We start from the raw sequence: 14,266 nt of genomic DNA, 5'->3' as shown, positions 1-14,266 counted from the left end.
AAACTTTGAGCATAATTAGGGAAGAGAGTATTTTTGGAAAAGGAAGAGCACGCAGCTGGGAATCGCTTCCAACGTTTCCAGCAACTGTTGGCTTGTGAATTAAAAACGATGCAATATCCTTCCAGGATGGAGATCAGGGCAAGGAGGGCTAGAGTAGAAAACCTCCAAAGTCCCTTCCAACCATATTGTATTATGTTCTGTGACGGTGTTTCTCAACCTCGGCAAGTTTAAGATATGGGTATTTCAACTCCCAGAATTCCACAGCCATCTTTTACTGGTTGGGGAATTCTCAGGGTTGAAGTACACACATTTTCCAGCTGCCAAGGTTGAGAAACACTGTTCTAAGAATCTCAAAAGTGTTGTGTTTTTTTTAAAGGCAACTGGACTGTTTTTCCTTGAGGAAGAAGAACAAAACATTTCATTTCTCATCTAAGAAACTTCATCAGTTGTGGTGGTGGTGGTGGTGGTGAAGGATTAGGGTTGCCAGGTCTGCTTCCAAAAAATAGCGGACAAGCGGGGGGGGGGGTGTTAAGTAGTAAAAAAAGTAGACTGTACAGCTTTAGATTACGTACCATTTCATCATGAAGCTTTTGAATAAAAAAATGTCCACTATTTTGTGAAAAAAAAATAGTGAACATAATGTGAAAAAAGTGGACTGTCCACTCAAATAGTGGACACCTGGCAACCCTATGAAGGATGGAGGATAGATTCTGACCGGATAGTGTGTGGAGGGGGGGATGGAAGAATTGTATTTCTTTGCAGTCATCTGGTTCTCTAGAACTCTCTATGAGGATTATCCCTCAGGGTACAATTGGTTGTGGAATCTTCTTGGCACTGCTGCAAACGCTGTGTTGTAGACTAGAGATAAGTGGTATCTTATCCCTCCCCCTCTGTTCAGAGAGGGCTGCTCAGTGCTGACATGAATTGCCTCTTTTACACCTCTTTCAAACCAATGATCCAATCCAACCAATCATAAATCTCAAAAAAACAAATCAAACAATGACGTGGGCAGAGATGAAAAGAAAAAAGAAAAACTCAAACAACATTCAGGAGGTGCAGGAAACATACCCACGCACAGGCACAAAAGCCTTAAATGCTTATATACAAATGCTCAATGCTTGGGGAACAAACAGGGCGAACTAGAAGCAACAGTATACGAGGGAGAGTATAACATAGTTGGTATTACAGAAACCTGGTGGGATGAAACCCATGAACAGAATGGACTGATGGATAGATATAAATTGTTCAAAAGAAGGGGGAGTTGCACTATATGTAAGAAAACACTATCTACAGAAACGCACATGATCAAAGATAAAATCTCTCCAGAATGCATATGGGTCAATATAACAGAGAAAAAAAGTGACATTACCATAGGTGTATATTACAGACCACCCAACCAATCAGAACAAATAGATGAACTCTTTGCCAACCAGTTAACAAATGTATGTAGGAAGCATACCACAATAGTAACGGGAGACTTCAACTATCCAGATAGCAACTGGGAGACAAACTCTGCAGCGAGCGGGAGATCAAACAGATTCCTAACCAACCTAGCTGACAACTTTGTCATCCAAAAGGTGGAGGAGGGAACTAGATGTAAAGCCATACTGGACTTAATTCTAACTAATAGAGAAGAAGTGATAGAGGGAGTTGACGTTGCCGGAACCTTGGGCGAAAGTGACCATGTCATACTGGAATTTAATGTAGCACAAACACTAGCAACAGAAAACAATCCAACCAGTGTCTTGAACTTCAAAAGAGCTGACTTTAACAAACTCAGAGAAAACCTAGGAAAGATCCCATTGATGAAAATCCTAAAGCAGAAAAAAACCCAAGAAGCGTGGGAAACTCTAAAAAATGCAATCATAAAAGCCCAGACCAGCACAATAGCACTGAAAAAGAAAAACAAGAAATTCAAGAAAAAACCAGCATGGCTGCACAAAGATCTCTCTGACAAACTGAAAGACAAAAAAGACAAATACAAAAAATGGAAAGAGGGGCACATAACTAAGGCCGATTATCAGCAGACAGCCAGAACATGTAAAGATGAAGTCAGGAAAGCAAAGGCTCAGAACGAACAAAGACTTGCAACAGAAATCATGGATAATAAAAAAAAAAGTTTCTTCCAACATATTAACAAGAAAAAAGTCAAGGAAACTGTAGGTCCACTAAAGAGAGAAGATAGCAAGGAAATAACAGGCAATAGGGAGAAAACAGAGCTGCTTAACTCATACTTTACGTCAGTCTTCACACAAAAAGAAACTAACATACCCCCAAAAAACCACTGCAAAAGACAAATTAGAAACAAAAATTAAAATAAGCAAGAAAATGGTAAGAGAACACTTATCAGACCTTGATGAATATAAATCACCGGGGCCTGACAGATTACATCCCACAGTTCTGAAGAAGCTGGTGGATGTTAACTCAGAACCACTGCACCATATCTTTAAAAAATCCTGGAGCACAGGTGAAGTACCTGAGGATTGGAAAAGGGCTGATGTGGTTCCCATCTTCAAGAAAGGGAGAAAAAACAGACCCAGGAAACTACAGACCAATCAGTTTAATATCAATACCTCGGAAGATCCTAGAAAAGATAATCAAAAAACAGATCTGCAAACAACTAGAAGCAAACAAAGTTATAACTAGTAGCCAGCACGGGTTTGTTAAAAACAGATCATGCCAAACCAATCTTATTTCATTCTGCAACAAAGTGCCTAAATAGACCAGTGAAATACTGTGGACGTAGTATACTTAGACTTCAGTAAGGCATTTGATAAAGTAGACCACAACCTACTCCTTGGTAAGCTAGAAAAAGGTGTAATAGACAACATCACCACTAGATGGATCTGTAGCTGGCTGGCAAACTATACTCAATGAGTAGTCCTCAAGGGCACTACATCCATATGGAAAGAAGTAAGCAGTGGGGTACCATAAGGTTCCGCCCTAGGCCCAGTACTCTTCAATATCTTCATTCATGACTTAGATGAGGGAATTGAAGGGGAACTCATCGAATTTGCAGATTACACCAAACTGGCAGGAGTAGCCAACACCCCAGAAGACCAAGTAAGGATCCAAAAAGATCTTGACAAACTTGAACAATGGGCCCTATCCAACAAAATGAGTTTCAATGTGGAGAAAAGCAAAGTTTTACATTTAGGTAGGAAAAATCAAAGGTACAAGAACAGATTGGGCAAGACCTGGCTTAAAAACAGTAACTGTGAGAGGGACCTTGGAGTCCTAGTGGACGATCACTTAACCATGAACCAGCAGTGTGCAGCAGCAGCCAAAAAAGCTAATACAATCCTGGGTTGTATAAACAGAGGCATAGAATCAAGATCATGCGAGGTATTAGTATTTTATAAAACCCTAGTAAGACCACACCTGGCATACTGCAGCCAATTTTGGTCACCATATCACAAAAAAGATGTTGAATGTTTGGAAAAAATTCAGAGAAGAGCAACTAAGATGATCAAAGACCTTGATATTAAAACATACGAAGAACGGCTGCAGGACTTGGGTTTGGCTAGTCTAAAGAAAAGAAGAAACAGGGGAGACATGATAGCAGTATTCTAGTATTTGAGGGGCTGCCACAAAGAAGAGGGGGTCACGTTATTCACCAAAGCACCAAAGGGCAGGACAAGAAACAATAGTTGGAAACTGATCAAAGAGAGAAGCAACCTGGAATTAAGGAGAAACTTCCTGACAGTGAGGACAATTAACCAGTGGAATAGTTTGCCCCCAGAAATCGTATGCTCCATCACTGGAGATTTTTAAAAAGAGGCTAGACAGTCACTTGTCTGAGATGGCATAGGTTCTCCTGCTTGAGCAGGGGGCTGGACTAGAAGATGTCCAAGATCCCTTCCAGCTCTATTCTATTCTATCCTCTATCCAAAATGTGGTCTTTGCCATCTTCAAAAAAGTGACCTTTGTCTTTCAAATGCAGATAGACAGCTGAATCTTGCCGTGATGGGTTTGATGTACTATGTTGTCGTGCACTTGTGAAATGGTTTTGTTTTACCAATGTACAGATCTGCACATATCTCACTGCATTGTACTGCATATATCGCTTTGCTCAAGTTTTTGTCTGGGTGTTTTATCCCGGGGGTGGACAAGCTTTTGCCTTAGTATATTTTTGGGCTTAAAGTGTACATGTATGTTGTGCTGGTTGAAAATTCTCCTGAACTTTTCAAATATTCCTGCAACATATGGAATGACGTTGCTACATTTGTTGTTCTCTTGTCTGAAATGGAGGAGCTCCTGCTAGATCTTTTTCTGGATTTGATGAAGGCCCAATTTGGATAATCACAGGTTTTGAGGGATTCCTTAACATATTTTAGTTCTTTTTCTTTTCCCTCTTTACTGATAGGAAAATATCAGTAAAAACTACCATCCGGTCAGAACCTATCCTCCATCCCTCCCCCCATCACAACTGATGAAATTTCTTAGGATGAGAAAAAAATGTTTTGTTCTTCTTCCTCAAGGAAAAAACAGTCTAGTTGCCTTTTAAAAAAAAGTACTTTTGAGACAATTATGACCTGGATGACTGAATATCTCCACAGACTGTTCTAAGAGATGGCTCGCGTATAGGTGGCATTCCTTAATACCTATGGTAAGCCATTGGAATAAAATGGGAGCATTGTCAAAAACCAGAAATTATCCCTGAAAAAAATTCAACTACTGATATATATGCAGACTTCAACCGATTCATTACTTTTTCTAGAAATTCTTGGGATCCGCATTTTGAAATTAGAAGATGGGAATCGCTGATAGAAAATTCATACAATAGGCAGAACCAAGTCACACCATAGCTTCTCTGAACACTGAAAGCCAGCCTGCCTGAAATAAGTAGTACAGAGTACAGAGAGGAGTAATTCTACCTGCCTGTCCCGGGATCTTTGCATGTTCTGTGCTCTCCTTCATCGATCCCTTAAACTCTACTGCGTTTTAGCAGTCCGCCCACCTCGTTGCACCTGGGCGCTTAGAAACTCGAGGGATGGGTCTGATGGGTTCCCCATTCCTCCACGTTTACCTTTTAGGTCTTCATAATTTTTCTTAAACTGCTGCCTCCCCTCCACCCACCTACCCCTTGCATGAATGAATATATTATTCCCGTGCGCTGGCTGGGGCGCGGCGCTGCAAACGATTTCTTCCAGGCAGAACTTTAGAACGCAGCTTCGCACCGTCGCCCTCGCTGCCGCCCTTAAGAAATGTGGTGCCCGCAGTAACTGCTGGTGAAGGCTATCGGCGCCTGGCTTGATGACGCAGAAGAGGTGCGCCGCCGAATGAGCCGAGCGCGGGGGCACGGCTCAGGTCGGGAGAACTTCTGGAGCGGTAAGTCGCCGGGCCCGGCAGCCTTTATTTCTCGCGGGTGCCTCTGTCTGCCGGCCCCGGGCGAGAGTCTCTTTTTTAGGGGGCTTCTCAAGAGCGGAGGAGATCTGGCCGAAAGCGGTTGCAAACCCTTAAGCACCCCACTCCCGGTCACTTCGGGACGCAGAGTTAGCGTGTCCGTTGAGTGTTGCTTGGGCCCGCAGGGTCGAGTTCACTTTTGTCAAATGGAACCGCTGGAAGAGGCGCTTTGCTTTCTCTTCCCTCCCTCGCTTTTTCTTCTGCCAGGGTGGTTTGGCCAACCTTGAAGAGTCAACGCTATTGGCGTGCCTGTAACTCCTGTATATTAACAACAGACCGATCCTCGGGCATGTTTGTCTGGAAACATCTCATCCTCTGTCCAGTAGGACTGATTTGCAAAGAAGTGGGCGCGCTCGTCCTTGAAAAGAAAAGAAAAAAATATCCCTGGGGTGAACAAAGAGGTGTAGAGTAGTATGACTGTGTCTCTGAAACTCACTCGGTGTCATTTGAATTGACTTTCAGCTGCCTTGAGATGGTTGAAGGACTTTTGCTAACGCGGATGTATGGCACGGGCTCTTAAGAATGGAATCCTTTTGCAATTTTAGACTTTGCACGTATGCATGCAAAGTCACCCCATATTTAGGTGGCAATGTGTGCAATTCGGTTTATTCAAAAATTGGTGAGACAGTCCTGCTACGTTTGGGAAATTTTCTGTTAAGTGGAGCTCTGGAATCTTGTTCCAAAATTCTTCCTTAATGGCCCCAGTAGCCAAAAATCTGTTTTCAATGGATCTATAGTAGTTCAAGTACTTAATGTAAATGGATCAACCAAAGAAAGAAATCTGGTAATGTCTTTACATTGTTGTTCTAAAGGTATTAAGGGTAAAGGAATTTCAAGTTCAGTATATCAGACAAATCTGCTTGATATCTTTGAGAACCCCCATTTGCAATTTCCCCCTAAATGTACTTCAAAGATGTAGTGGTATTTATAGGCATCATATTCCCTACTTAAGCTTATATTCAAGTTAGGATCTGTCTGGTGGCTGCTTATGTGTACTGGGAAGGAAAGCAAAATCCTATACCACTTCTGTTGTGATCCCTTATCCATTTTGGGAATCTACTATACATTAGAAGCATTCTTGTTATCTTCTTACAATATTTTAGAAACCGCTGTAGATAATTGGTCAAAATGTAGAGATTCTGTGGGAAATGAAGGGGTTAATTGTCACCAGTGAGCTTAGTCATGCTTGGTTTTCTCGTGAAACTGAGAATAAGAGAATAAATTTATATATTGTTTTAAATGTAAAACTGTAGACTTAATTGTGGCAGTTTAATATTTGCTTTGATTTTGTGTTTGATAAAAATTAGAGAAATACATGAGATTTCTTAATCCCATTTAAACTACAGACATATTAGTTTAAATATTAATGCCAGTACATACATTCTTCCAAATATTGATAAAATGTAACCAAAGTGTAACAGGTCTTTTTATAATTTAGTCCTCTGCATGTATAAATTCTATGGTTAATGTTGCTTATAGACACAAAACCATACATAAACGAGAAATAAGTCCCTTTGAATTTAGAATATTTTGCTGATGGGTCGTTGGTTTTCTCTGAGCTTGGTTGTTTTCTTGCAGAGGTTTCCTTACCCAAACTAGTAACCTCAGTGCTTGCCCTATCTGTGTTGGTGGGAGTGGTCCTAGAGGGTCTTTGGTTGAGCCCTTTATTGTTATCTTGTTTTGCACTTCCTTGATTGGGGTATTGATTACTTCTTGATTGTTGGTCTGATGTTAATCCTGATGTTAATCTATGCTCTTTGGGGTATTGATTGCTGGTGGGCAGGTATTTTGGTTTTTTTGTTCCCTTTTTGCCTTGTAATTGGTTAAGACTTATTGTCATAGTTTCAGCTGGCAAATTGACCATCCTAGACCAAGCCAAGTCCAAAAAGTCTAGAGAATTCTTAGAAATTGGCCATCATTAGACATAAACAACATCTACATGCTGTGCAAAAGAAACAGTCAACAAGCCAAAAAGGGAACAAAAAACCCAAAACATCTCCCCACCTGCAATCATCACTCTGATGAGCATAAATTAATACCAAGATTAACATCAGACCAACAATCAAGAAGTAAACAATACCCCAATCAAGGAAGTGCAAAACAAGATAACAGCGAAAAGCCCAACCAAAGAATCTCCCAAGACCACTCCCACCAGCAGGGCATGCCACCAGAATATACATTGAGAGCAAACTCCAGTTCTTACTAGCACTGATGATATTTGGTTTGGGTACTGAAACCTCTGCCAGAAAACAACCAAGGTCAGAGGTCACCAAAAACCAGTCATTTCAAGCCTGAACTAGAAATATTCTCCTTTATTGGAATTTGCCGTTTGTCACACTTTCTTGTTCACTTTTTACAGGTAGGATATTTAGACCTTTCCATTCTGATTACATTTTTTGCAGATAGAAATATTTATGGAAAGAGATTTTTAAAGTACTGATTTATTTATGGTTTTTAGCTAGATCATTATTGAAGTTATCCATCCAATTGAATAAGCATTAAATTTGATTTTTCATTTTCACTGCTGCAGTGTTAAATCATAATTCTTTAAAAAATGACTTCTCCTACCGGTAGTAGTGGGAATGAATATTATTATAAATTGGCTGTTCTAATGGGGATGACTAAACAAACTATAGATTCTGTGATTTATTTAGTAGGTGCAATAGAGAATTCTTGTGCTACCTTTGTAACAAATTAGAATTGATAACATAGTTCTTGATTTTTTATAACTTGTTCTGGATGGGAGAAAGTGACAAGGATCCTCTCTTCCATTTGTGCTAAATATGCAATGAAAGATTTCTTGGATTCTTTATCACCTTCTGCTAAAAGGAACACCACAAAGAGACTGACTGAACTAGTCATGATAAGCTAGAATTCTTCAGAATACTAGCTAAGAGTGACATACAGATGAGTTATTTAATTGAACTATGTACAGTAATCCAAAGGCCTACTTAATCAAGTCTTGTTTATTAAAATGGTGTTAGAATCTTAGACTAAGATGGAGTCACATAGTCCATTGATCAACTCATGATTTGTGTAGGAATTCAAATTTAATCATCTCCAATCATTGGTTAGGCTTATCTTAAAACACATTTGGTGAAGCGAATCAGTTTCCTGGTTAAACTGTTCTTTCTGTTAGAAAAAGATTTTGTAAATCAAAATATGTCTTCCTGTAACTTAAATCTGTTATTCTATGTGCAATGTTCTGGACCGTAAGTCTTAATTTTCTTCTCTGTGGTATACTTTCAGGTTTTGAAGAGTGGTATTGCATTGTTTTGTAGTCCTCATGCTCCTTCAACCTTTCTTTATTGGTCTTAATTCTAGCCTTGAATCATCCTTATTATGCTTCTGTGAACCAATTTTAATCAGTCTAAATCATTCTTTAAGTGCGCTGTCCAGTATGGGTCACATAAATTCAAAGTGGAGTTTGCCTCATGGAGAATAAAGTATGTAGAACACTTCCCTATGGTTACTACATTTCTATAAATGCACACTCAATATCAGGCCTATCCAATCTATGGCCCATGGGCTGCATGCGGTGGCTCCACAAGATAATAAACTTTTAACATTGTTATGTGATTTACATACATTAATTATATATTTTATATGTGGCCTGTGACAATTCCTCTTCACTTAATGCAACCCAGGCAAGCCAAAAGGGTGGACACTATGTTCAATATTCATTTGCCCCTTTTGCTGCTATATTTATTCTTTCTGGAGTGAATTATTCCTGGGGTAATTCAGCAGTAGCAAAAAATACATCCTTTAGATCAGCACTGGTTCAGTGTGTTCTGGGAGTGATCTCACCCCAAAGGAGACCTTTTGAGGCCAGAACACCACGTCTTGAAACAGTTACTGCTAAGAATATTTTGATATTTTGTTTTACTGAGCCTTTGCATTAGGTTTATCAATTACTTGGAGTAATCAGGCATTAACTTATTAGCCAGTGTTTCTTAATTATTTTGTAATTGAAAATCATCCAGTGAATCCAGCCCTCTCTACATTTTTGTCTTTAAAGTCATTACACATATTTGGGAAGAAATACTTTTAGTTGCATGTATGCATATTTGCCATTTCCTTCATTTTTAAAGGCCTTTTAAACCAAATTCGGTACCAAATATTAAACATTAAACATTTATTTACTATTTCAATTATTTTATGGCATTACAAAAAAAAATTCTTCACACTTTTTGTCAAATGCATTCTTCAGTAAATATGTTGAGGAGCTAAGGGTGGAGGAATGACTAGGTTCCCATTCCAATGAAGCCCTGTTTTTAGGTATTCATCATCCTATTTCCTATTTGCTCTTTTCTTTTGGAACTGCTTGTGCAAAATCACAGTGCCACTTAACACAGCACAGGTGGACTCATTGTCAGGAACTGTGCTTGAGACCTTTTTATTACGATCAGTTTTCCAAATGTTAATAAACCAGTTTTTAGCCACTAATCCGTTTTTGCAAGCCAGTGACTAGTCTTCAAAATGGGGAAGTGAGAGCTGAGGTGATGAACACACTCTGGCTTGGGAGGCAATAAGTTGAGGCAACAATTTGAAACAATGCGCAGGCTGTGGCTGGTGAATTCAAGAAGGTTGCAGCAGACCACTCCATGAAACACGGTTCAAGAATCGCTGCTATTAAAGTAGTTGGCACAAAATAAATAAAAAACGTAACAATATTTTGTTTTACCTTACTTTGGCTGTGTTTACCTCACCTTTTCTAGCTAAATGTATGCAAAGAAAAATGGTTGTATGCATGATATAAGTGAAAGGACTGGGCAAGATCCTTTCTGCCTAGAAATTTGCTTCAAGAGAAGGTAGATTAGACAGTCGTGAAATAACAAAATAGGATAAAACTAATTTAAGTATTTTTAATTTACTCAGTAAGTTTTGTTTTTTTCTTTGGAAACAGTTTGGTAATGGTTAATAGAAATTTATTTCATCTTTTTTAGGTTAGTTCAGGGATGTCAAACTCAATTTCATTGAGGGCCACATCAGCATTGCGGTTGCCCTCGGGGGGGGGGGTGGCCAGGGTGGTGTGGCCTACTGGGGGGGCATGGCCAGCTCTACATTGTTCGCGTCAAGGGTGCCTGTGGGGGCCTGGGCAGGAGTGGGGCAGATCTGAGGGTCTCTGGCAGAAGGGGGTGGGACCGGAGCAAGCGCCAAGGCATGGTCCATTTCTTCATTCCTCACAAAGGGTGACACCTCCCCAGCATGCACCCAGGGGGCGGGGCCGACATGGCAGGGGCTGGTTCCTCGCTGGTTCCAGGCGGCCTTGTGGAGTTAAGACTGAATGCATTTCAGCATAGATGGCCACCACAAAATTGTACATTGGCTCCCGGCCGGCCTGGGCCAGGGCCAAGGCAGTGGGGGCCGTTCCCTCACTGTTTCCAGGATGGCTTCGCAGGCCACATGAAACCACTTCGCGGGCCGCATCCGACCCCCGGGCCTTGTGTTTGACATTTCTGGGTTTGGTTGGTTGGTTTGTTCTCAGTAGTTACAATGGACTATAAAAGTAACAAACTGTGACAAACCGATTTGCTGTTCCTTGTTATGCTTCCAAACTGTAACTATATTCCTTAATTCAGGGCATTATTGAGTTAAAGTTAAAAGTTAATTTTTTTTAATGTGTATACCCTTTGTTTTCAAAGTTCAGTCTTGGGTAATGTAATTTTTTTTCCCCCATTTTCTGGGAAAACCCCCCACCACAAACAGGTACTCTCCTTATGTACTTTTTGCTATGATTTTAAATGTTATATTGCACTAATACCGTACATTTAAATGAAAGCTGCAAAGATTTATCTTTGCAGATTTTTAATTGACATTTTGTGTATATTAACTTATATAACTAATTACTGAATCCCATTCCTGTGGTGCTGGAAACAACAAACTTGATAGCATTAGTTTGTCTGTGAAAAAATAGTTACTCCAGCACAGCAGTAATGTATGTTATGAATTTTACTTGAACATAGTAATCTGAGACTTTTTATCTTTTTCAGGTCTGGAACCTTTATTTTATATACTTGATGTTTTATCAAATATGTCAATACAGACTGCAAACTAGTTTTTGGGATGCTTCAAGGAAAGCTACTTCCTTAAGGCAGATGTTGTGAAGCTTGATTTCTGGATTTAGTTTCTGGAAGTAATCCTCATTTGACTGGACACTTACTTGATTGCTACAATGGATCAAAACAACAGTTTACCACCCTATGCTCAGGGCTTAGCATCCCCACAGGTAATATATATATATATATATAAACTAATGAACTTATTGAAAATCAAAATTTTCAAAACAGTTTTTAGAGACCTGTAGTGTTGAATGGGTTGTGGATTCCACTTTTTTTTTAACCTTTCTTTGCTGTTTCTTTTCCCTGAATTTTAAAGCAGCCTTGTTTATAATCTCTTTATAGCTCAATATTTGATTGGTTGTTACTTGCCATGCCAGCCTCTCTGCAGGTTAGGACAAGTTTTTGTTAATTCTTATCTCTTATCTTTTCAATGACATGAGTGATGGATATGAAAGCAGTAAGAACTGTTTATTGTTGTACAATTTTCATTATTGAAACTCTTGGCATGAACAGAACAATAATTGCTTGACAGCTAACTCTTCAGGTTTATCTGCCTCAGATATACATATGGACATATTTCTTGATTTTTGTCCCTCTATATTAAGGCTTTACAACCTTCTTATTGGAACCAGAACAAAAAGTATTTTCTCCTTCTTTATTCTTTGAATTTTTTTCTAATGGTTTTATTAAATATTATTTTGATCAAATAAAATTGATATAAAAATATAATACAAACATATATTAAAAAAGAAAAAAAGTGAAAGACCCCCCCCAAGAAACTAAACGGTAAGAAAAGGAAACTTCCCCCTTCATCACCAGCAAGTATTATTCAGCATTAACAGCTTATCACTGTCTATTAAAATATAGTATAGTAACTGTGAGAGGGACCTCAGAGTCCTAGTGGACAATCACTTAAATATGAGCCAGCAGTGTGCTGCAGCTGCCAAAAAGGCCAACACAGTGCTAGGCTGCATTAACAGGGATAGATTCAAGATCACGTGAAGTATTAATACCCCTTTACAATGCCTTGGTAAGGCCACACTTGGAATACTGCATCCAGTTTTGGTCACCACGATGTAAAAAAGATGCTGAGACTCCAGAAAGAGTACAGAGAAGAGCAACAAAGATGATTAGGGGACTGGAGGCTAAAACATATAAGGAACGGTTGCTGGAATTGGGTATGTCTAGTTTAACGAAGAGAAGGACGAGGGGGGACATGATTTTGAATGTTGTCACACCACGGCAGTTGTTCACCCTTATAAATGACCGCAGAGGCACTGCAACATTCACTCTGGTTATTCTCTCGCCCCACTCCACCCCGAGACTACCTAGGCACTAAGCCTTGGATACTCAACTTGCGAAGATCGAGATCCTTCGCTTTCTTGGCTGCTCCAGGCTTTCGGTGCATTCGCAGAGAATGGAGGCCTAATGTAATGCAAGAACACGTGAGATCAGTGGCGTGAGATCTCATGCTACTGATCTCACGGTACTTTAGGCCTCTGCAACAGATAACAACAGAGCGGAAGCCGGGGGAGGCTTCCGCATGCCTCTGGAGGCCTGATCCAGGTGTTAGAGGTCTTTTCCGGGCCACTGCTGCCCAGAAAAGAGGCCAGGGGACACTTCCACAGACCTCTGGAGGCCTGATCCGAGCATCAGAGGCCTTTTTTAGGCTGCTGATGACTGGAAAAGAGGCTGGGGGACACTTCTTTGGACCTCTGGAGGCCCAATCTGAGCCTCAGACGCCTTTTCCGGGCTGCTGTCGCCCAGAAAGGAGCCTGGAGGATGCTTCCACGGGCCTCCGGAGGTCCGTTCTGGGCCTTGAAGGCCTCCCTCTGCTCTTGCCAGGAGCAGGGAAAGAAACAGAGAGGCTGGAGAGGAGACAGATCTTCACAAGGTAAGTGACCTGACACAGCAGGATTGGGCAGGGGAGCAATTGTCGGGATCCCAGGGGAGGGAGCATGAGGTAAAATGAGGGCCCAGATTGTTGGGGGCAATATGGTGGTTCTGTAAGCCCTGCTTAAAGAGGGCTGTAAAGCGCTATGAAGTGATATATAAGTGCTATTGCTATTGCAAGATATCCAGAATACAACAGCCATTCCTTAAATAACTCTGCAGATTCCTAATCTTGTTCATGATAGTTCATGTATGTTGTAGACTTTTGATTTTTTTAAAATTGTATTTATTTTGTAGAGTGCAATGACTCCAGGCATCCCTATTTTTAGTCCTATGATGCCCTACGGCACTGGGCTCACACCCCAACCTGCTCAGAGTACCAACAGTTTATCTATCCTGGAAGAACAACAGAGGCAGCAGCAGCAGCAGCAAGCAGCAGCACAGCAGTCCACTTCACAACCGACACAAGCACCATCTGGTCAAACCCCTCAGCTCTTCCACTCACAGACTCTCACGACTGCTCCTTTACCAGGAACCACGCCTCTCTACCCCTCTCCAATGACTCCCATGACTCCTATAACGCCTGCCACCCCTGCTTCCGAAAGCTCCGGGATTGTACCGCAGCTCCAGTAAGTGCAGGTTCTACTCTGCTCACAGATCCTGTACATTTCATGATGGTACTTTTTAAGAGGGAATTTTATATTGCTATTTTTTTAGAGCAAGACGGGCAACCTGCGTTCTGAGTTCATGCTGCCAAATGGCTATGTTTTCAGTAGCATATGTTGCTATGTTGAATGCTTGGTAAAAAAAAACAAAACCACTTTTGAAAACAGGTTCCTTGCAGGCATTTATTCAGAACGCCAATGCATTAAGTTGGATTTAAAAATACTTTCAGTTGTTTACAA

The 14,266-nt window shown here is 40.6% G+C and overlaps 1 protein-coding gene across 1 annotated transcript in view; it reads left to right on the top strand.

Annotated features, from left to right (window-relative positions):
* The first annotated feature begins 11,413 nt into the window (after positions 1–11,413).
* Positions 11,414–14,266, top strand: part of TBP (TATA-box binding protein) — a 7,369-nt gene continuing 4,516 nt past the window's right edge. Inside the window, exons 1-2 of the mRNA XM_015819044.1 lie at positions 11,414–11,635; positions 13,659–13,990. Coding sequence (XP_015674530.1) covers positions 11,582–11,635; positions 13,659–13,990 — 386 coding nt within the window. The 5' untranslated portion in view covers positions 11,414–11,581. The remainder of the gene's footprint in view (positions 11,636–13,658; positions 13,991–14,266) is intronic.

The sequence above is a fragment of the Protobothrops mucrosquamatus genome, unplaced genomic scaffold, assembly GCF_001527695.2.
Source record: "Protobothrops mucrosquamatus isolate PMUCROS unplaced genomic scaffold, P.Mucros_1.0 scaffold853, whole genome shotgun sequence".
Taxonomy (NCBI): domain Eukaryota; kingdom Metazoa; phylum Chordata; class Lepidosauria; order Squamata; family Viperidae; genus Protobothrops; species Protobothrops mucrosquamatus.
Note: the sequence above shows the minus strand (reverse complement) of the source record. Positions and strands in the feature narration are given on the sequence as shown.